This window comes from Cyprinus carpio, chromosome B8 (assembly GCF_018340385.1).
Source record: "Cyprinus carpio isolate SPL01 chromosome B8, ASM1834038v1, whole genome shotgun sequence".
In the NCBI taxonomy this organism is placed as follows: Eukaryota; Metazoa; Chordata; class Actinopteri; order Cypriniformes; family Cyprinidae; genus Cyprinus; species Cyprinus carpio.
In genome coordinates this window covers 3,539,706-3,564,722 of record NC_056604.1, presented here as the reverse complement: position 1 = coordinate 3,564,722, position 25,017 = coordinate 3,539,706, and the positions used below count along the sequence as shown (strand labels likewise).

The following is a 25,017-nucleotide window of genomic DNA, read 5'->3' as shown; positions in this document are numbered from 1 at the left end:
TATATATATATATATATATATATAATATATATATATATATATATATATATATATGATATATATATATATACTGTATAGTTTTTGGTTTATTCTTTCTTCTTTCAAATTAAGGATGTTTATTATTTAATATTATTGTAGTTTATCATTTTGGTAACACTTTACTTGAAACCTTATGATACATTACAAAACTATTTTAATGCATTAATTATGCCTTGTTATTTATCTTATAATGTACTGAATAACTGTGTAACATTAATAATCCAAAATAGTACTAATTTATTAATGTTACACCTTTAAAATGTATATTTTATCAAATAACATAACAAACAACCAATTTCAGATGTAACAAGGAGTCTGCAAATATTAAAATGCACTGTAACTTTGGTAGCAATTATTTATGAAAAGATATAATGCATTATAACGTAATTAAATTCATGTTAAATTGAATATTAAACGTGCGTTTAAATTATGAATACTTTTATAATGCATTATACATAAAAGCTTAAAGTAAAATTTTACCATTATTTATTTTCTCACTTGACTGGTTATTTTCCGATTGTTATCATGCATAAAAATGTGTATATCTGTGAATATATGTACAGTTGTATATCTTGTAACATCTGTACATTTGCATGATGATAACCATTTTGCTGTGATTTAACTAACTCTTAACAAAAGCTGAGCAGATTGATCATCTCAAATGTGAGAGACTGCGCTTTAATCACAAGGATTACAAATGCAGCCTCAATCCCCTGAAGCTCCTCCAAACATGTTGTTTCTCCCATTCATCCTTCAGTAAATGACCCTACAGTGATTGGATGGTTTGTGCTCTGGAATGAGTGACCCACTTTCCTTTGTATGTCAATATTATGGTCCACAAGTGAAGTCTTTGTTTTGTTTGTCTCACTGAAACACATTCATCCCAGAGCAGCACTGAACCATTAGAAAACAAGCGCACTGAAGCATGTCTCGTACTATGATTGAGCTCAACACTGTGAGATGAGATTAAATGACATCCGTTAGTTCTGGACACTCAAGCAGATCAGATCACAGGGATGTACCAAAGGGGGTGGAAGACAATCCTGCGTTCCCTGCAGATGCTCTGCTTCTGCTGCTGTGGAATGTTTTCAGTAATCTGAATGTTTGTAATCTGGTGTTTGTATGTTCATGCTGTAATAATGAGGTCAAACTCTTTCAAAACATTTACTGAAGTCATGAATGTGTGCTGTCATGATAATTACATTCCTGTCATTTAGCATGCTTGGTTACAGTTATCAAATAAAGTTTAAATCCATTTGAACACAACTATTTTTCTGCAATAATTAAAAGTACTTAAATATCTAAATAAACAAATAATGCACAAAACATGCTCAACACGCAACAGCTATGTGACATTCACTGATATTGTTTTAATGTCTACTATCCTAAAATTTCCATATTCCACTCTAAAAATTAAAAGAAAAACAAACAAACACACACACACACACACACAAACACACACACACACACACATATATATATATTATATATATATATATATAGTATATATATATATATATATATATCTATATATAGTATATATTATTTATTATAGTTTATTTATATTTATATTTTAAGTATAAAAATTAAGTTTATTTTTAACAATATTTACAATTAACAATAATTAAACAATTAAAATTGTCAATTTATAATAATAAATTATAACGTATAATTATAAAAATATATAATTTATATATTTTTGCAATTTTCACGTAGTTTTTTATTTTCTATATTAATTATTAATATTATTTTAGTTTATATTATTTTATATACTATATTTTTATAATTATTATAATTAGTTAATTATTAGAAAATAATTTTTTTTTTGTAATTATTGTAAAGTATATATATATATATATATATATATATATATATATATATATATATAATATATATATATATTATATACTGTATATATGTGTGTGTGTGTGTGTGTGTGTGTGTTTATAAACCATAAATGTCAACTATAAAATCATAAACTATAGAAAATCACCACAGTCCATGTCCATGATCCAATCCATATGAGATACAACTACAATTTAAAAGCTGAAAACTCTTGGTATGAAATCATACTGGGTTAACCAAATAATACAGATTATGAAAAGGTTAGTTTTGACCTTATCCATGAGAGGTCATTAACCTTGTGTTCCCCAACACACCAGCAACATTCATCTGTCTTTCACCCAGTTCTTCTATAGCATATGGCGTTATCAAAACCCACCAATGGGCTGCTACGAGGAGCAGGTTGATTAGCTGACGTCACGGACGCAGAGAGAACGCGCGGGGTTGGGAGGAGGCTCGCGCACGAGAGCAATCCGTGTGTCTTACAGGCCGGGGATGTGAGCGAGGGGCGACAATAATGGGGAATAACCGGGACCCCGGTGCTCTGGAGTGGACACAACGACTGGACGGTGATCATCAAGGGGGTTAACGTGAAGATCAGTCATCCCGAGAGTGTTTTACACTGATTTGGCGAGCCTTGATGGATTACTTTGGGCTCAATGATCAATTGATTGCCGCCGGAGACCAGATAAAGCGCATATAAATATACTGGATACAATTTATCCATTTCCATGGCGTTATCACCCACCCAGAGCCAAGCAGGTCACCTGGACCCAGGACTAAAGCGGGCTCACCGGGTCTAAAGCGCTCGATTTGTCGTGATTGAGGCGATGTTCGCGTCTTGCCTCGATCTGCGCAGCGCGATTTCAGCACCACCGCAGCTGGACAGCGACCGCATGGACCGAGCGCTCGATCCCAGCCGTCAAAACTCGCCAGACTCCGCCGCGGAAAACCAGACCCTCACGCTGCTACACACCGCGCACGGGGGGCTCGGCATGGCTCTGGAGGAGGAGCTGGCCATGCTCACCCGCGAGCGGGAGGAGGATCTGGAGATATCCGCCTCAGAGACACCTGTGAGCGGACAGGACTCTGACCTACTGTCGCTCTTCCGGCAGAAGGAGAAGGACTTGGTCCTCGCTGCTAAACTGGGCAAAGCTCTACTTGAACGAAACCAAGACCTCACAAAGCAATATGACAAAATGACCAAGGATTTAAACGACAAACTGGAGGTGAGAAGTTCTAAACTTCTGAACATACTTCAATATCCTGCCGTTTTCGTTTTAAGAAAGTCTTTGGGGAAATCTGCCATTGGATTCTTCAAGTTGTGCAAACCAGCATGGCTTTTTAGTGTTATTTAATACTGGTTTTAACTCATACTTGTTAATAAAAGAAATTTCCGACACTGATATCAACATTCAGTGCATGAAACAGGACTAGGTTAACAAACAAACAAATAGGCCTAAATATGTAAATAAAAACTTATCCTGAGCTCACAGACAACAAGTTACTACTGTAAACATGGCTAAAAATCAATAACAACGATGTAAATAAAAATGAAAATTAAATTGAATGCAGTACAATAAATGGTACAGTTTAATAACCTGGTTGTAATTCAAATGATATATTATTTATGAAAATCAAGTTAATTTATAATAATTAATAATGATAAAAATCAATATGCAACTGAATCAAGTTTTTTTAATAGCAGGCCTATTTAAACAAACAAAAAATACTATGCTTGATTGATTTACAATCAGAGTGTGTACTGTATGTGTACTATATAAATATAGAAAATAGATATAAAAAAGCATGAATTAAAGGCAGAACAACAAATGGTACAATTTTGGGTATAATTCTAATTATATATATATATATATATATATATATATATATATATATATATATATATATATATATATATATATATTAATATATAATATATTAATGTATTAATTTATAATAGAAATAGTTTCTTTGTAATAATTGAAAGAAAAAAAAACAATCAGGATGCTTTACTTTTGTTCCTAAAATATCAATAATCAAGTAAAGCTTTATTTTTACTCCAGAGCTGTGATTGATTTCACAGGCATGTGTTGTTTACATGTTTATGCAGTCAATCTGCTTTTAAATTATTAATCAGGATGTATCATAATCACTTAAATGAGTGGAACACATTTAGTCACATACTGTTAGTCTACTTTTTTCCTCACAACTCCAGCTGTTCTCAAAATTCTTTCTAATTGCACAAAGATATGCATAGATCCAAAGGCAAATGGTTTTTAAGACTCGTGTTATGTTATAAGCACTTTTATACAGTCATTAAAATAAAAAAGCATGTCTATGATGGTGGATGCCATCATGAAAACATTAGAAGCAGAGCTAACGGCTGTTTGTCAAAACCCAAGCATTTACTGTCACTGATGTGGACTGCGTGAAGACGTTGACTGAGTTGAATCTGGTTCAGATCTATATGGGCTCTGATGGTTGTTTCAGCGATGCTGCAAGCAAAGCTCATGTGCTTTGGCTCTCTTCAGTCGTCTGAGGACCAGACGCGAGACAGCTTCCTGGCGCTTCTCCATGCAACTGTCCCTCCTGCCCAGTTCAATCTTTGCCTTAAACCCCTTGACTTAATCCAAGTCCTAGTTCGCTATTTTTTCTAAATAATTTGAGGAAACCTTCACCCTCTAACAAAAGCAAATAATCAGCACTGAAATGACTTCTAACAGTTAATTGCATTGATAGCCTTCACAGTGGATTTCACAGCACGTAATCAGTGCCAGATTTCATTTTCTGCAATTACAGCAAGAGCTCTCAGAAGTGCCCGGGACTCAACCTGACTGACCCTTTATGACATGAAAACTCTATGTCTCAGACCATGAAATTCAGATAACTGGCTATTATGGACTAACACTGGTCTGCATTACACCTTATTCCTACTAAAGACCGTACACTCTCAGAAAAAAGGTACAAAAGCTGTCACTGGGGTGGTATTTTTTATAAAGGCACAAATTTGTACCATATTTATTCGTGGAGTAGTACCTTAAAGGTACATATTAATACTTAAATGGAACATTGTAGTACCTAAATGGTGTAATTTAATACTTTTGAAAGAGTACCGCCCCATTAAAAGCTTTTGTACCTTTTTTATGAGAGTGCATGATCAAAATATAAGGGGACCAATCATATGCTGCTGTTTTATATGACATTTAGGGGTGGGGTTATTTAAATGAGTTGATGCCATAATAGTTTACCAGCATGGAGAAAAATGAGATCATAGAACATATAAAATCTGTCCAAAAGTAATATATTTCACAAATATTCTTGTTTAATGAGTTACGAAATTAAGTTTCTTCTGCTCACCAAGGCTGCATTTATTTGATCAAAAATATAGTAAAAAATGTAAAATATTATTACAATTTCATTTGAAACTGTTTTCTATTGTAATATATTTTAAAATGCAATTTATTCCTGTGAAGAAAGCTGAATTCTCAGCATCGTTACTGCTCAAGAAACATTTCTGGTTGTTATCAATGCTGAAAACATTTGTGCAGCTTCATATTTTTGCAGAAACTTTGATAGGTTGTATTTTTCAGGATTCTTTGATGAATAGAAAGCAGCATTTTTTTGAAATATAAATATTTGGTGATATTATAAATGTCAATTTTGGTAAATTTAATGCATTCTTGATGAATATTAAATAATTAATTTCTTTTAAAATATCATACTGACTCCGAAACTTTGGAATGATGTTGTTCAAAACAGTAGTAGTTTTATCATATTACAAGTTTATTTGCTACTAAGTCCCTTAAACAAAACTATAAATATCTATTAAAGATTTAACTTTGGTAAATCCAGTGATTTCCTCAATATATGTGAATGACCCTGTTTTTCCTCTTCCAGCTCCTGGAGCAGGAGAAGCATGAGCTGCGGCGGCGTCTGGAGAGCCGTGAGGGCGAGTGGGAAGGCCGGGTGGCTGAACTGGAGACAGATGTGCAACACCTGCAGGGGGAGCTGGAGAGACATCAGGTGCAGCTGCGAGAGGCCGACCGCGACAAGAGCCGAGCCATCAGCGAGCTGTCAGAACAAAACCATCGACTGCTGGAGCAGCTCAGCAGGGTGAGTGACAACTTCAGCCTGATACAGTTCACAGTGGCTTAGATGAGGCCGAAACTACAGCAGAATACAGCTCTGTAAACTTTAGACTTCATGATTAAGGAATGTTTTGGAGACTTAAAGGCGAATCTGCTGCTCGTCTAGTTGATTTACAGCGGTGTTTTTCTTTATTTTCTGCTGCTGGAATTTTTTTCTGTGACTTTGACAGAATGCAGCCTGTTTCTGTGGTATCACAAAAAATATATTTATATAGCACATATTTCAAAAATGCTAGTCATGATGAAGAGAAAGACAAATAAAAGACAAATTAAACGGACAATTTTTTTAAAGAAATTTTAAAAATTAGAAATATAAATATTTGATATAATTATATGTAATTCAATATAAAAATAGATTACAATAAATAAAAAAGAAAAGGGAAAAACTTAATAATAATAATAATAATAATAATAATAATAATAATAAGTAATAATAATAATAATAATAATAATAAAGCAAGGTCACTTTTTTATATAGCTACACTCATAGATCATTGTGATAGAAAAGGCTAAATAAATTATATATATAATATATATAATATATAATAACATAGAAATAAAAAAAATATATTTAATATAACTTTATGCAATCTAATATTCAAATGATTTTAAAGAAATTTATGAAAGAGAAAGAACGCCAATGATGGATGAACACTGATAAAGCACATCCTGTAAGCTTTAGATAAAACTTTCCACTAAATGTAAAATGCCATGAGGCTATTAGAAGAATGGTCCAAAGTAACCTGAAGTTACCTGCTGATGCTTATGGTTCATTCTTTATGGAGATCGAACCAGAAACACTCTGGTTAGCAGCCTTGAGCCTTAACTACCTCACTGCACAGCAAATGCAGCCTGCATGGAAAACGCTCATTGATAAAGCAGTGTGCTCAAGAAAAGCCAGAATGATTATTCCGGTCATTCTTTCATTTGAAATATTGTTTATGGTGGGCTGGAGATCCATACAGAGGCAGGTGGAAAACAACACACATGCTATGAATGAATTTCATGCTACAGCACAGAGAGTCCCCTCACCTTCCTGAGACACTACCTTATGCAAACTCATCAAAATTACTCTATGCTCCGCTCTGCTCTGTTTTTAATTATTCAAAAGCTGTGCAGCTCAAAATTATGCAATCTACCTGTCTGACAGTCCAGCAGGGCGACCTTGAAGACACACAGGACATTTTTTTTTATCTGTGGCCAATGAATGAGGCTGATGAAGAAGCAAACTTTTCAAAGACACTTTTTTCGTATCTTTGTGTTTGAATATAATTGAAAATCTGTCAGTCTGTCTGTCAGCTGTTGCACTTGAATGTGTTTTGGCCAGCAGACACAATCTGTTCGATAATAGTTGTGTGAGAGAACACAATTTTGTCACTTTTGGCTGTGTATGGTAGTTTAATACAGATATTTTTATTTTAATATTTGTAATTTTATTTTATTTTTATATTTTCTCTGTTAATTTTAATTAAAATTTTAGTCTTTTTTATGTTTTTCTAGTTTTATTAAATTTTAGTTGTAGTTTATTTAGTTTTGATTATTTTAGTAATTGACCTTTAAACAGAAATGAGAAATAAAATAAGTCTAATTGTTTTATAATTTTATTTAATTTTTTAAATAATGAAAATGCTCCTTATGGTTTTAATTATAGTTTAAGTTAACTATAATAGTTGCTTACCAAATCTTTTGACATCAAAATCTATTTTATTTTGATGCAAATCAGGTGGTAATATGGCTAATATTAATGCAACACCTGACTCAGGGTTGTTTGGCTGGTTAGCATCATCAGTTAGTTAGTTGTTATGCCATAACTAAACCATTTCTGCAGGTAAAATGCATCTCTCTTCATTTATGGATGTTTAAACAGCAAATGCATTGCAACAACTGCACTGTTATAGGCCTGGTTAAAGAAAAATTATAATGCAGAAAACAAAAAAATGTTGGCATCATAATTTATGCATAACATCATCTAAATATATGTCTTGAAATCAGTAACACTGGTTGAACACTGCTGGTTGAAATCACTTCGAAACAGGATGAAATTCAAAATGATGAATCACTGAAGACCATAATTTCTGAGCAACGATGGGAAATTGGTGTTTATTGATTTGGCAGGAAATTGAGATTTGCTGGTCAAATGCCACATTGAGTTTAGGTTGTGCTTCTGTGTGCGACTCTTGTTCACAGTCTTATCTGAATTCTCATTGAGTCTCATTGATTTTGCCCCGGGACGGCTGTGGTGTTGTGGCACTGATGCAGCAGAGGTCAGACAACAATCTCTTCCTGTATCTAAACAAACCGCTTTGAACTTCAGTCTTAACGACTTTAATGTTCAGATTTACTGCAGCTGTCCATAACAATGCTTTAACACTATCAATCCTGGTCAGTTTCATTCGCTCCCACACACACACACACACACACACACACACACACACACACACACACACGTCCCGTCATTAGCACATGTGATGCTTTTAATATACACACACAAATGGAAGAAGAATCGATGGTGATAAACGAATCAAGACTGGCAGCCCAAGGGCTTCCAGCTGAGGGCAAAAACACAAACAAAAACAAAATAAAAAACAAAATAATGGACAGTAAATAAATCATGAAACCTTTCAATCCACTTGGAACTAAAATGAACAAAACAAAACAAAAGACAGATCTATTTAGCTGACTCACATTGGATGAAGACTCACTGAAGACTCATTAATTTATTTTGGCTGACCAATACCTAATGTTAGTTTAGTAATTATAATAATTATAGTTTTTAATAATATTTTGAAATTATTTGTATTTTTTTATTTTCTGTTTTAATTTCATTTGTGGTTAAAGTTTAGTAATTTGTGTTTGTATTTGTTTTACAGTTTTTAGTATGTTTTATTTTTATTTTATTGCATTTATTTATTTGAGCTATTATTATTTAATTATTTTTGTATTTCAACTATAAACTTTCAACATTTCTATTTGTATTTGCAACTAACTGAAATGTACGTCTAAGCTTTTATGTTTATTTTATTTCAACAAATCAACAAAAATGTATCGATTTGTTGAAATGCCCCCCCCCCCTTTTAGTTTTAGTTTTAGCAACCAATTTTAACCCATTTCAAAATACAGCATATTTTTAAATGGGATTCAATTAAGCCTTTTTAAAATCTAAATGGTGTATATGACATTTATCATCTAACTACTAGAACAAACTAATCAAATCTTGACCACATGGTCATATAATCCAGCAAAATATAAGCAAACGACTTGCAGTAAATGTACTGCAATAAAATTTTTAAATGTAATTAAGCTAGTCGGCTGCTGACAGTGATGTTCTCTAAAGCAAGAAAGAGGCTCTGAATATGAGATAACTAGATGGGCTTGAGAAATCTGCTAATGGATCTAGAGCTGCAGACTCAGATGACCTTCCTTCTGTGGGACAAGCAACAGGAAGTGACATAAGGCAGAGAGACACATGGGTGAACTCAGGTGGGATTAGGCTTTAATCCAGATCCTCTTTACCAACAATATTACATCAAGTCAACTGAAACAGAGCAAGAGAGGACAGCAAGAACTGTGTAATGACTTACATATACAACAAAAACAACCTGAAGAAAAGAAAATCACAAATGAGGTCTCATTAATATCTCAGCTGTTTTCTTCAAAGAGTTTCAGAAGAGCAACTGAAATGATTTTTTTCAATATGACTTTATAGTTGTGTATTTATAATATATGCAACAATTGAATTTTTATTTCTCTCAGTGGTCTTTTAGAAGAACTGTCTGAAACAAAGTTGACATAAATAAAACATTAGAGCAATAACATTTTCTTTTGGAGAGACTGTGACTATGGCAAGCCATTTTATCTATAAAACTTATTAGTATCTATTTTTCATGATATTAGTATTTATTTTAGCTACTAGTATCTATTCAAATAACCAACCTGGGTCGAAGCCTGCACTGGTGGGGCCTGTCTCGTATTTTCTTGATGACCGCGAAAAGTATTAAAAATACTCTTTCATATTTGATCGTACAGATAAGAATAAAGTATCATTTGAAATGGCAAAGGCTCTACTTTTATTTGTGTATAGTCTTTTGTAACCTTTTGTAAAATAAAGTAAATAAACAGGGTGCACTCTGTTTCTGTCTCTGTCACCTGTCTTCATAGACACGTAAATAAAACAACTTGAATCTCAGTGAATACTTGCCTCAAAGACATGATAAATATATGTATAGAAAGCTTGAAATGTCTACTTTTAAATGTCATGTCCAAAACAAATATTCTCTGTTAAAGTAATCCATATAAAACCAACACAATGTCCAGTTTTCCCATCTCAAGTCAGTATCTCTAATGCGATCATGCCTATGAGCCAATCGCACATTTTAGATTCTAAACATCAACGTGAAGAGCTCATCCCGGTTACTTTTTGTTTGAGGACCCAAAATTTACCTAAGAAAAAGAACACAAAGCAATGCGTCGCACAGCTAGATCCAGTGGAGAATATCATTCTGATGAGTAGCCTAAGATTACATGCATCTGTTGTTATTGTGTTATTGTGACATAACTAGTTCACATTTTACTAACTATAATTCCTGACTACATGTATGAAATCAGGTGAAACATTTTGAAATATGTGTAATTTCATTGTCTAAATGTCTCACAATGCCAGTATGTGTTTAATGTTTTATAACATATAAAACTACAAGATATAAAAGTAGTGTTAAGTACTTTGTGCTTATTTATTAGCTACTAGTGATTATTCTTTAGCTAATAGTACCTTTTCAAACATACTAGTACATATTAAATAGATACTAGTACTTAGTATTAGATACTATTACTAATTTCTTAGATACTAGTACCTATCAATTAATACTAGTACTGAATATTATATAATAGTACTTATTAATTGGTTACTAGTATTTCAACACTTATTTCAATAGTGACTACTAACTATTAAATGTATTACTAGTACTTTGGTTTTGACTAGTATGTCTTCCAATAGTAACTAGTACATTTTGTACATAACTAGTAGTTACTCATTAGGTACTATTACCTATTATAGATCTTTGCATCTTTACATTAGACACTAGTACTCATTCCAAATGTTACTAGTCATTTTTTATTTAACTAGTAATATTTTTAATTGAACTCTAAAGTGGTGATTCTAACTCTCCAGACAAGTTTTTAAAAAAGCAGCTGTGTATAATAAAATAGTATAGTGTAATAAGATTTTTTACTAGTAATAATTACAAAAGATACTAGTGTCAAATAAGTGCTAGTACGTAATGAATACCTACTAGTATCTATTAAATAGGTACTAGTATCTAATGTAAAGTAACAGTATTTAATAAATATATATGTGATTATCTTATAAATACTTACTAGTAATATTTAAAAAGATACTAGTCACTTTTGTAATACATACTACTTAGGCCCAATACCAATTCTATTTTGTACCCCTAAGCCTACACCTTCCCCTTGTCCCTTGAAACAGAGTGTCAAGGGGTAGGGGTGAAAATATTTCCTTAAGAATTGGGACACCACTACTATACCGTTACACGTCATCATACGTCATCTTCCTATACACCTACACTGGTGTGCTGGTGTACATTAGAGCCTTTAATTACTGTTCTATATTAATCCGCTGCTTACTGACACACACACACACACACACACATATCAGAGATTGTGCAGCTCACACATCCAGTAGCAAAGAAACTTGTCAACACTGCCCCACAACTTTTATTAAAAACAGTTTAAAAACTGAATCGCTACATTAAATATTCCTGCAACGAGATGATAAAATGGCTATTATTTAACCCTCTTATAATTAGATACATGGCTAAAGTCTAATAACACTGTAAACTCACTCATTAAAAGCGAGACGCACAGACACACATACACACAACTTTTATCTTACTCTCTCTCAAATTGGCAATATTTGAGAAAATAGTATAGCAATTTCTAATTATTGGGGGGTCTATAGCCCCCTTCAATATATTTGGCGGTTATAGCCCTGATCAGACATGAAAATATGTTGTATCGTGCAGTCTGTAATGATATGAAGTTAGCAAACTTTAGCAATTTTTTTGTGAACATTTCTTTGAATAACATCACCGTAAATATGAACACATGATTGAATGTAACATAAAACAAATGATTTATGCTCATTAAAATTTTTATTAACGTCAATAATTGCTGACATTTGTGGGTCTTTTTGTTCGCTCGGGCAGCCATGTTGCCACTGTAGTCGGTTTATGCTGAGATAATTCATACCCCTTCGTTTAAAGTGTGGTTCCGAAAAATCTACGTTTGAAGGGCTACCTGGCCCTTCGCCTTACTCTTACCCCTCCAACCAAAAGAGAATTGAGACACCCCTACCCCTGTATATTATACTGCTGCCTTTAAAAAGTTACTAGTATCTAAAGACTAAGCACTAGTAACTAGTAGAAACACTAGTACTAAATGGAATAGATACTAGTAGCTTACAAATAAGTACCTGTAGCATTACCTAGATACTAGTGCGTTTTAAGGATTAAATGTTAAAACAGCTTGCCATACAGTGACAACATAAGATAATGAAATAGATCAGCTAGTAGGTAAAGCTTAGAAAATACAGACAGCATAAATGTTTAGCTAATGTACCGAACATATTGTGTTGGACAGATGCTTTCTGTTGCACAGACACATGTCTGTCTGGAAGCAAGGGGTTGTCAAAAACGCCTGAACCCCAGCAGCCTAATCTGATCAGAGAAAAGCATTTCACTAATTACATTACAAAGGTTTAGAGAGAAGGGTTGGGCTTGGGGAGGTTACAACAAAATAGACCTACATTTCATTACCAAGATGGGGTGATTCTGAGCCTTTAATAAGTGATTGCAATGATTATATCTTCACTGGTACGCTGCATTGAAAATGAATCATCAGTAACAGGTCATGGGATCAGCACAGTGCACTGATGCTGTGCTCAGACAGCAGGAGCACTGATACAGCTTTCAGAAGAAGAAGAAAATCTCTGATCCCTGCTGGGATGTATGATTTGAGTCAAGTTAAGAACCCAGTAAAACAATTGGAAATACTATGACGTTATTATATTGCCAGGGGTTGCTACACAGTTGATGTATGGAGTGAAAACAAATACGATCCACACACGTGCATGGTAATTCACAAATGTGCACAAGAGATCCACACTCATGCATGGTAATCCACAAATGCACACAAGAGATTCACACGCATGCACAACAATCCACAAATGCACACAAGAGATTCACACTCATGCATGACAATGCACAAATGCACGCGAGAGATCCACACCTGTGCACGACAATCCACAAATGCACACAAGAGATCCACATGTGCACGACAATCCACAAATGCACACAAGAGATCCACATGTGCACGACAATCCACAAATACAAGCAAGAGATCCACATGCATGCATGGCGATCAATAAATCCATGCAAGAGACTAGGGCTGGGCAGTTTTACCAAGTTGATCAATTAATATTAATTTAATGTCTTGCCACGATTTTATTTTTTAGAAATCGAGGAATCATGATTTTGAATAGAAATATTACCAAACGTTAGAATTAGACATTTTGACAATATACCGGTGATAACAGTAAAGAGAAGAGAATGATACAACCGCATGTTGGCGCATAATACGTCTAAGGTAAGACGGCCTTGTCAAGCAACCATCGTTTATTTTCAATAAAAGCCTATTTCAATTTTTAAGAGTTACTTACCCCATGTATTATCACTGAAATTTCATGCAACCAGATACTTTCTGCTGCCGCTGCTTTAAACAACAGTAATAATTTGACTTGATTTGCTATGCATACTGCTATTAACAATTCGCTAATAACGCAAACTGAATTCAATGATACTGCTGCTACACTCCATGAAAGTACTATAATTGCTGTAAGCCCAAATTAATACACTAATAGTAAATTCCAGTTTAGGTGTGTCCTACTATTAGCTACATTGTACTGTACATGGGCTACTGATTGGAAATTATTATTAGTAGTAGTATCTTTATATTTTAAATTAATTAATGATTAATTATCTTTAAACTATCACTAAACATGACTTTCATAATAAACTCTTCACCATCGCTGAACCACGGTAACGAGTGAAATAGAGATGTGGCCCCTTTAAGAATGAGCGCTCCCTCTTCTGAGTGCATTGCAATGCAGCACGATTACACTTATGAGCGGGTATATTATTTTCTCCTGCTCATTAAGTTGTTATGGTTAAACAGGTATGGCTGTTGTTTATGAAAGACAGTTATACGGGTTCACCTTAACTTAAAACTGTGAACAACTGTGAAAGGCCAGCTGCAAACCGCCCTCACTAGTGAAGTGTGCATCTGATCCATTCGCGGTTAATGTAAAATGAATGTTATAGGTTTGATCACATCCCTAGCACATCCTAGTCATGCTTGCCTTAGACAGCACTAGTTATCTAGAAAACTGTTGTGTTTTATCGTATAGCTTTTGCTGGGGTTACTGAAAAGTATTTTAACCCTATTTCATCTGAGTGTCTTCAGTTTATGCTGCAGAAATGTCACAGGTTTCCTCCTCTGACAGTATGACTAAGGGAAATCATCAACTCCAAACACTATTCCCACATATCGCTATGGCAACCCCAAATGTTATGTTCAATTCCATGTGTTACCATGGAAACGTGATTCCTCCTCCTTCCAAACCCCCCCACAATGTGGAACCTATGACTATTAAAGTGCAGAGACATTGTGAACCTGCATTTGAAATTCTGTATACTGTCTAACTGTAATTAGTGTTTTTTTTGTTCGAAGCAGGATCATAAATGAACACGCAACCTCACCGATCCAACACAACGCTCCACGTGACGCACCTGTGGCTCAATAAAAACGGCTGGCATGTGAGCCGCGGGTCATGTTGAGCAGCAAGAGCTTCCCTTCTTCACTCCCGCCCACATTCAGACATGATTCACGCTGAAATAACACTGTTGAATGGACAGCCACCAAAATGACTAATGGCTTTTTGATTAGTATCATTCGTGAAGGTGATGCAGATGTAATTACGCTTCAGCTTTTAGTGCCGTCATGAATGATATTAGATCCTGTGGGAAAGAAAATCCCAATTAAGATTCACTAGAGATGTTTGATTAAATCCGTTGCTTCCTGGGAAAATACTTTTTCCAGATACCAGTTTGTGATCAAAACAAACATTTCTCCTCAACTTCTTCCAGATGCTCTGAGCTGCTGATGTATGTTCATTTTTAACTCTATATTCACATTGTATGAGAACTATTGGCTCATTTGCATCTGTTTTTTAACAATAACATAAAATAAAAGGAAAATCTTAAGTAAAATAAAACTGTGAACTCATTTTAGTCTCTTGAGCTATGAAAGAGCAAATCTGAGCAAGTAATTTAATCTAAGTTAAATGCAACAGGGAACGTTCTCAGAATGTTCTAGAAAGGTTATGAACAAATATTATGTGGTTTTTAATAATGTTCTCAAAAGATTGTTTATACATTATTCATGGAATGTTTTTTTCTCCTGAAAGATTTTTCAAATGTTACGATCACAGAACATTTAAAAGTAGCATCCCTATAATATTATCTTCGACAGAAAAAAACATTTATAGAAAAAGATTCATTTAAAAAAAGAAAAAAACTTTTTTGTTAATCAAATCAATAACCTTGTAGACATAAAATAATACAGATAAAATAATACAACTATATTTATTCAATCACTTTTCTCTCAGTTAAATGCAACGCTAAATGTTCTTAAACAATTCTGGCAAGTTTCATTCAAGGTTATGAACAAATGTTACAGTAACATTAATAAGAATGTTGTTCAAAGTTATGCTTTACAATAAGTTTCCATTCGTTAACATTAGTTAACTACATTCGTTGACATAAACTAACAATGAAAAATACTCCTAAAGCATTTATTAATCTTAGTAACTAATACATTATTAAAAGTTTTATCTAGTAATGTTATTTAATGGACCTGAGCTAACATGGACTAGCAATGAACAGCTGTATTTTTATTAACTAATGTTAATAAAGATGAATGATTACTGTGACAATTTTATTGCTCATTGCTAGTTAATGTTAGTTTATTCATTAAATATAGTTAAGAAACTGAACATTATTGTAAAGTGTTACCTTTTTAATAATGTTCTCAAAATGTGAGCACAAAAATATTATTTATACATCATTCATGGAATGTTTTTTCTTTCTGAAACAGTGTTATAAGTTTTTTCAGAATGTTCAGAAAACATTTAAAAGTAACATTCCCATAATGATAAAAATGATAACATGGAATGTTCCCTTAACATTCTTATAAAGAATTTAAATTTTTAAAATGTTATAAATGTGGATGCATGAACGTTTAAAAAACATTCAGGAAAAAAAAAATAATTATAACTTAATGGGAATGTTAGAAAAATATTCTTAAATAATTTTTGTTAGCTGGAAAACTTAAAAAATAATAATAATCAAATCAAATCACTAACCTTGTAAAGATAAACAGGAAGTGACATTTGATTGTTTTTCTGGTAGATTTTCTGGTATTTCTGTGAGACATAAGCTCCCTGTTCCTGAAAAACTTCAGTCATCTCTGCTTGCACCTGTCAACAGAACAAATCACAGTAAATACAGATAACAGCTTCACTTGAACTCCTTCAAATTTCTCTTGTGATTACTTCATGACGATTTATTCATTTTATTTTATTTTTTTGTGGCATAAATTTGAAACAATATCAAACTAATGAGAAGTTCAGCAATCTGATTCAGGGCTCTACAAGTGAAAACCTGCTACTTATAACATTTCTTTATCTGGCACCAGTCTTTATCTGCAGCAACAGAACGTGTAATCCAAGGTCAAGATGGGTGACGTTTCTGAAGTATTATTTTAGAAAGACTATTCTCTTTAATCAGGAGATTCATCCTGCCAGGAAATGCACGACTCAAACCCTCATGAAAAATCACATCACAGATATACAAGTGAATAAATAGAGTTCTAAATAGGAATCTATAACTTAGACGTACTGTTAGAAAAAAACAGCTACACTGCAAAAAATAAAACTTTTTAAAAAAAATAAAAAAATAAAGATTATTGAAATACGTTTTGCAAGAAAATACTTTACAATTCAGTGTTAATTGTTATTTCTATGTAATTCATTTTTACATTTACTAGCAATTTCTGAATGAAAAATTTCAAAGAAAACTCTAAACCATTTTTATTTATTTATGTTTATGTTCAGACGTGAGTTTCCTTGTTGTTTTCATACGTCACGGTGAACACGAAGACTCTGGGGTTTCCATGGCGACAGTCACAGATGATGCGAGTCAGTTTAGCGACTGCAGTCTGGCTGATGGTAATGAGTGTTTCTCACAGCTGCAGTGGCCTGATCGCAGCCGTCCAATCGGCTCGGAAAAACACAAGGATCTCTGCTGGAACGTTCTACAGACGCTCCCAAATGCCAAGTGTGATCAATGAGCATGTGTGTGTGTGTGTGTGTGTATGTGGGTAGGTGGAGTTGTTCTGCAAAATGACTCACGCTCATAGATTATTGGGGCAACAACAGGCTTCGCCTCTCTTTTAATACATTTCTGTGTGAAATCATATAACGTGATCGATCAGATCTTCACGTGAGTGTTTCAAATGCATTTTTGCATCATTGCATGACCTTTAAAAAGAAACTGACATACAACTAACTTCTCTCAGTAATAGAGGTGCTAAACTGTTAAAGAAAAAAATAAAGTCTATGCTACAGTAACATTATGAAGTCAAAAGGTTACAGATCAGCTTGATTCATGTAACAGCTATGAAGCAGTTAGGCTTTGTTGTCTAAAACTAGCAAAATTATTTTACAGACAGAAAACAGTGGAATATCTGCACTGTCTAATGATACTAATTTCTTTAAAAACACCCATAGTATCAGCTGAGTACCTTGTAAACCTGATTTTGTCAAAATAAATAAAGACAAAACAAAACAAACAAATAAAATAAAAATTATATAAAATAAAATTATAGTTAAATCCAGTGACTGAAAACTTTCAAAGTAGCCTAGTACCTTGTAAACCTTCTGTAAAAATATAATAACGTAAAAAATAAACAAATAAAATGAAATAAATATTTAATCAAATAAAAAAATTCCTTAAATAAAAATATAAGTTGTTAAATCAAGTGGCCCAAAAACGCCTATTGCACCAACATTGTAAATGTGATTTTTCTTTAAGAAAGAAAGAAAAGAATATATATATATATATAATAAAATAGTTATTAATTAAAATGCTCAGAGTATCATCTGTTGTTAAATCATGTAAAAAAAAAATAAAGTATAAAATAAAATAGTTAAATAGTCAAATCCCAGTTAAAAGACTAAAAATGGTCTAAATGTTAAATCTAGTGGCTCTAAAAACACCTACTGTATACTATCTGCCTGTAAACTTGATTTTGAAACTCATAAATACAGTAATTAAATACAATAAAATAAATGAATGAATTAATATAAACAAATGAATAAATCCAGTGACTGGAAGAATACCCATAGTATCAGCTGTGTAGCTAGTAAAGTAAGTTTGTTAAAAAAGAAAGAAAGAAATGACTGACTGAATTTATAAATTAATGAAGAGCTCAAAAATGACTATAGAATCAGTTCAGTATCTAATAAAAAAAATTAAAATAATAATAATTCCATATGTTGATATCCTCCTGAAAAGATTTCAATCCCTCAGTTCATTTTTCAGACTGTAAATAAAAGGTCAAGCCCATTGCATTGTGGGACACAGTTTGTCACATACTGGCAACCAAAGTGCAGTACAGTAATATGCTATCCAAAATATCAGCTGGTGTGCTGGTTGTACAGTTTACTGACAAATGTAGCAGTGCTCCATTCATACAGACCATCTGCATACTATGCACAGTATACTGAACTAACTGCATGAAGTAGCCTGTATAGATTAAATATCTGTAAGAATCTGATTTAAATGTCTGTGTTTGTGTTCACAGGCCGCCGAGGTGGAGAAACAGTTGTCTACTCAGGTCCATTCTTTACGGGATGATTTCAAAGAGAAAAGCATCTCCACCAACCAGCACATGACACGCCTTGAGACCCTACAAGCCGAGGTGAGGCATTATGGGATGTGGACTCTCTTATTTGCAGTGAGTCATGACACCAAGATATATATATTTCAAAATAAGCTCTCCTCCGTTTTCCTTCCTCAAATTATGATTTGTTTCCTGCACTAAACAGCAAGGGCTTGAAGTAAGTGCTCATGAAGCGCTTCCTCTTTTCTGCATGTTGGTTTTGTGATGTGATGATCTCATTGTGCGATCATATCCCCATGGCTTTATGTCACTTCTGAGCATCAAAACAGCTGCACAAAGTGAATGTGGGCCTCTACAGGAACTCATCAGTGAAAGACGGCCGTGTAATTGGCTCCTGGCTGGCGTCTTTGTTGTGACAGCGTGAGTTTCACAGGCCGTCATCACTGGACACATTCATGTCGCTGGTCTGTTCAGAACAAAACAAAGCTTCAATCTTCAAATCTCAATCAACACAATCCAGAAAAATGTGGATCTGTAGATTAACTCCAAAACATAGTGACCTGCTACTGTTACTTGAGTACTGACTAAAACGAACTAGAATAAAATCATATATATGCATAATATGTGACCCTGGAGCACAAAACCAGACTTAAGTGTCAATTTTTCAAAATTGAGATTTATACATCATCTGAAAGCTGAATAAATAAGCTTTCCATTGGTGTATGGTTTGTTAGGAGGACAATATTTGGCCGAGATACAACTATTTGAAAATCTGGAATCTGAGGGTACAAAAAATCTAAATATTGATAAAATCGCCTTTAAAGTTGTCCAAATGAAGTTCTTAGCAATGCATATTATTAATCAAAAATTAAGTTTTTATATATTTACGGTAGGAAGTTTACAAAATATCTTCATGGAACATGATCTTTACTATGATTTTTGGCATAAAAGAAAAATCAATAATTTTGACCCATACAATGTATTGTTGGCTATTGCTACAAATATACCCCAGAGACTTAAGACTGCCTTTGTACTCCAGGGTCACATATTTCCAATTCATTTTGATTTGTATTTTCCATTATGATTTTAATTTTAGTTAATATTTTAATAATATCCATTTTTTATTAGCTTTGTTTTTGTATAATTTTTTATCTTTTTATCTTTATTTTAGTTATTTTAGCTTTGTATGTTTTTATATTTTTATTTTATTTCAGTTCTTTTTTATTTTATTTTAAGCATCAAAGCTTCTTATGATTTTCGCAAGACAGCAGTTTTTTTTGTTTTTTTTTTGCAAATTTAGTGTTGCCATTTATCCAAAATGGCAAGAGGAATATTAGCTATAAACTTATAATGTCATACAGTACTGAAAAGTATTGATTAAAACAGTTTAATGTGATTAAATATAAACTGTTTTACCTTATATGGGTATGTTTCTGTGATGTAAACTGCAAAAAAAAAAAGTATTTTCTTAATCAGTATTTTTAAATATCTAAACATTCTTAAATCAAGGTACATTTACTTGAGGAAATGAATCAAAATTAAGTGAATTTTTGCTTAAAACAAGGAAAAAAATCTACAAATGGGGTGATAAAAATAATCTTATTTTCCCTTAAGTTTATGTTTCTTACCCCACTGTCAGATTTTTATTTATTTATTTATTTTTATTTAGCACAAATGCACTTCTTTATTTTTATTTTTTTTACAGAAAATATCTTAATACCGGCTTTATATCATAAGTAATTTTGCTTATTTTGCTAAAATGTATTTTGATTTAATATTGTTTATACAGGAAAACAAGACAAAATACTAATCAAATAAATCATTTTTGCAGTGTGTTTTTATGCTTTTTAGAGAATTGCATCATTAGCTTAGAAACAAAACCCAGATCAGTCATTTATTTCATTTCAGGATGCTCCCTTAGATGACCGCTGCCTATGTAGACAATACAGACAACAAAGCAGCTCACTAGGTTTTGGAACATGTACATATTAACACCTATTGATTATCCAGCAATTTGGACCGGCCTGATGAGTGACATTATATCATTTATATTGAGAATTCTTAAAGGTACAGTACCAAAATTGGCCTGATTTAGAGTTGGAAAATGACCATGAAACACTAAAGTATTCAAGAAATATTCTAAACATTCCTGTAGATTTCAGGAGAAAACGATAAGGATAAAAATAAAAAAGAATCAAAATAAATCAAAATAAATATATAAAATAATATAAGTGTACCAAAAAAACAATCCTCTCCACATCTACTGCATGACTATCTGGTTTTGTCCTGCACGTGGTCATTTCACATCAACTGTATTTTGTTATATTTTGTAAAAAGTGTAGATCTAAAGGTGGGTTTCTTCTTCTAATACAGAATGACTGCATAAAGTCAATTCAGGACTTAATATGACTTTTACAAACACAGAATCCTTTCAATCTTAGCCAGATATGTTTGGAAGAAAAACTGAAACCTTCCACTCTTAAAAGCAATCTTAACGCTTATGTGCTGACTTCTCCCATCTGCTCACTGATCCTGAAACATATGAGAGATGTCAGATACTGAGAATTCAACAATATTCAGCCCTATCAAATAACAAATATTGATCAAACAGCTCTCCCATCACGTGACTGAAGGAGAAATCCACTGTTCTTGCATGTTCCAACACCAAATCTCATTACAGAGCACTGGAATATGAGCGTTATAATATAATGACATGACAGATAATGATATATAGCCATGTAGCTCAGATAAAGCACATGATCTCTCTTCTATGGCTTTACCATAACAATATACCATAGATTTGGACATTACTATGATGGTAATATCATGGTATTATTTGAAGCACAGTAACAATTAAACAACACTGTACAAGCCTATAAACAAACAGCACCATTGTATTAATTAAAATGCTTCCATTTTTTTCTTATTTAATTGAAATTAAATATATTTCTATATATTTTTACTGAAAACTCATACCACAAAAATTATATATTTTCACATATATTTTTAAATATATTTCAAAATATGAAAAATTGCCAAAATATATTGCTAATGTATATATTTTTTAATAAGTTTTAGTTACTTATATATTTTTCATCGATTTCATATTGTCAAAAATATATACAGTAGTTGTAAAATATTGCATTTACCCAGAATGTTTTATAAGATTGGAAATGTGTTTTCTTCCTCCTCAAAGTATATTTTGCAATATATTTTGGCATTTGAAGATGATATTTGAAAAATATATTTCATAAAGCCACATTGTTCACAACATATATTTGAAATATATTTTAGCATTTTTGTGCCTGAATGGGAACATTAGTAATTAAACAACACGATACAGGTCTATTATCAGGTTTAAAGACCTTAGGCCACGAGTTAAAATTATTATACTTTTTCTCATTTAACTGAAATTAAATACGTTCACAAATTATATTACATTTTTAAATATTATGATTTAAAAATGTGTTATTAAATATAAAATCATAAATGAGAAATACTTTTTTATTATTACAAATTCTCCAGTTATTAAAAAAAATATTAAAAAAGTAAATGTCCCAAATATTTGGACCGTACTGCATATAAAAGGACCTTGATAATATCATCTGATATTTCACTGAATCATGGTACTGCCACAGAAGATATTCAGAAGTCAGAATAACGAGAAGCACACAGTACTGAGACGAGTCTCTGGAGGTTACAGTATCAGGCTTTGCTCACAGACGGAGGGTAATTAGTCAGATGATTAGTGGTCCAGATCAGAGCTGATTTACAGGATCACTTCAACTCTCCCTCCATCACTACAGACCCCGGCCAGAAATCAACTTTTTTACCTTTTTTTAACCTTCATAAGGGCAATTTTTATAATTATCCTATTAAATGCATCTGTGTTGTCTTTTATGACAGATATTTAAATTCAGTCAGTTAATCCAGAATACTAGTGTTACCAGTAAAATAAACATCAACAAAAGTCATCCTTATATTCCGAAGGTGGACCAGAAGAGATTTTTGTACATTCACATTTTTGTATATTTAATGCTGCTTGAAAGTGCTAGAAATGTATTCACACAACAGCTGCATAAAGATATGAGATTATTAAATAGCCTACATAAAGTGTAATCAATCAAATTAAATGGTTGGCATGCAATACTGTATTTTAATTTAAGTTAATTTTAGTCTTTTTTGTCATTTTTAGTCGTTTTTGTTTATTTTATATATGTCCAAAATTAATATTTCAGTTTTAAGTTTTTATTTTTATATAATTTTTAGTTTTCATTTTAATTTAATTTAAGTAATTTTGTTGTGTTTTTGTCATTTATATAAGTTTTTGTTTATTTTATATACTGTATGTCCATGTAAATGAATAATTTTTTTAAAATAATTAATTATATAATTATAATTAACTATATATTTATTTAAATTTTAGTTTTATTTTTAGTTATATAAAGTTAAACTAAATTAATTGTATTTTATTTCAGTTGATGTTGATTTATCACAAGTTACATTTTTTTTTTAAGTTTTCATTTTAGTTAACTATAATAAACCTGGATGCTACATGAGCAGATCGTAATGTAAACGTTATATAACCGTAATATAAATAATCAGTTTAGTTCAATAGTGCAGGAGCAATTTTTGCCCAAGAATCTATCATTTGGAGGGCATTTTTGTTCATTTTGGTGGCATTTTTGCCTCCAGCCACTGTTAATGTCCAACCCTGCAACTGACCACATACTGTATAAAGAAGCGAAGACAGGTCTCTGATAGAAGAATGAATGGGAGAAAACTCAACGCTTAATATAACAGCTAGATGTAGATGTAAAGGTGCTTCAGTAGCGAGACTCCCATGTGGAGTGTGTACTAGAGCTGTAATTGAGCAGGGAAAACGTTCTATTCTGTTCTATTTTAAGAGCAAATGCTGCAATGTCTGGGTGTTCCCGAAACTGCAGTCAGTGCCAAACAGAAAGAAACGGGAGTCTATTCCAATCCATGACGCTTCTGAGCCGACCGGAACATAAATACACCAGTGTCGCTGTCGAAATCAGCTGTTTTAAAATAAACATTTCAAGAGAAGCAGACATATGCGTTAAACGTCCAGTGGTTCTGAAGGAAGGTGCAGCATACGGTTAATCACAGAGAATCCCTCGGTGCTGGTTAACTAGGTTAGCAGATCTAGGTCAAGAACTCATTTTAAAAACCCATTTTATTTTCTCCAAGAAATTTTAGAGAAGCCTTAAAGAAAAAACTCAAACAAAAATGAAAATTTGCTGAAAATGTCTTCACCCTCAGGCCATCCAAGATTAGGATGAGTTTGATTCTTCATCAGATTTGTAGAAATGTGGCATTGCATCAGTGTCTCATCAATGGATGCTCTGCAGTGAATGGGTGCCATCAGAATGAGAGTCCAAACAGCTGATAAAAACATCACAATAATCCACACACCCCAGTCCATTAGTTAACATCTTGTGAAACAAAAGCCCTGTGTTTGTAAGAAACAAATCCATCATTTAACTTCACACCATTTCTTCCAGCTAAATATCCATAATTCATAATAAGGCTTCCTCCAGTGAAAAGTCCATCTCCTATTCTCTCTCACATCAATATCCACTCATATATTTGTTTAGAGCTGTTTATCCTTTTAAACAGGGCTTGATCTGTGCAGATTTCTCAGACGAGACAGACTTTTTTACCGGAGGAGGCGTTATTGTGGATTATGGACTCATATTTTAGCTGGAAATTATAGGTTTAAAGTTCTCATGATGGTTCTGTTTCTTACAAACACACAGTGTTTTTCTTCTCAAGATGTTAACTGATGGACTGGACTGGAGTGGTGTGGATTACTTGTGGATTATTGTGATGTTTTTATCAGCTGTTTGGACTCTCACTCTGACGGCACCCATTCACTGCAGAGCATCCATTGCTGAGCAAATGATGCAATGCCACATTTCAC

The 25,017-nt window shown here is 32.8% G+C and overlaps 1 protein-coding gene across 3 annotated transcripts in view; it reads left to right on the top strand.

The window, feature by feature from the left end:
- Positions 1-2,330: 2,330 nt before the first annotated feature.
- LOC109072215 (BICD family-like cargo adapter 1) overlaps positions 2,331-25,017 on the top strand; it is a 35,929-nt gene continuing 13,242 nt past the window's right edge. For 2 of the 3 annotated variants that reach the window (XR_006155384.1, XM_042729261.1), the window contains exons 1-4: positions 2,331-3,110; positions 5,782-5,997; positions 19,032-19,148; positions 19,276-19,287. Coding sequence is in view for 2 of the 3 variants with exons in the window: in XM_042729261.1 (XP_042585195.1) it covers positions 2,712-3,110; positions 5,782-5,997; positions 19,032-19,148; positions 19,276-19,287 (744 nt within the window). In the remaining variant the exon portion in view is untranslated. The remainder of the gene's footprint in view (positions 3,111-5,781; positions 5,998-19,031; positions 19,149-19,275; positions 19,288-25,017) is intronic. The other variant, XM_042729262.1, reaches the window with a different exon arrangement.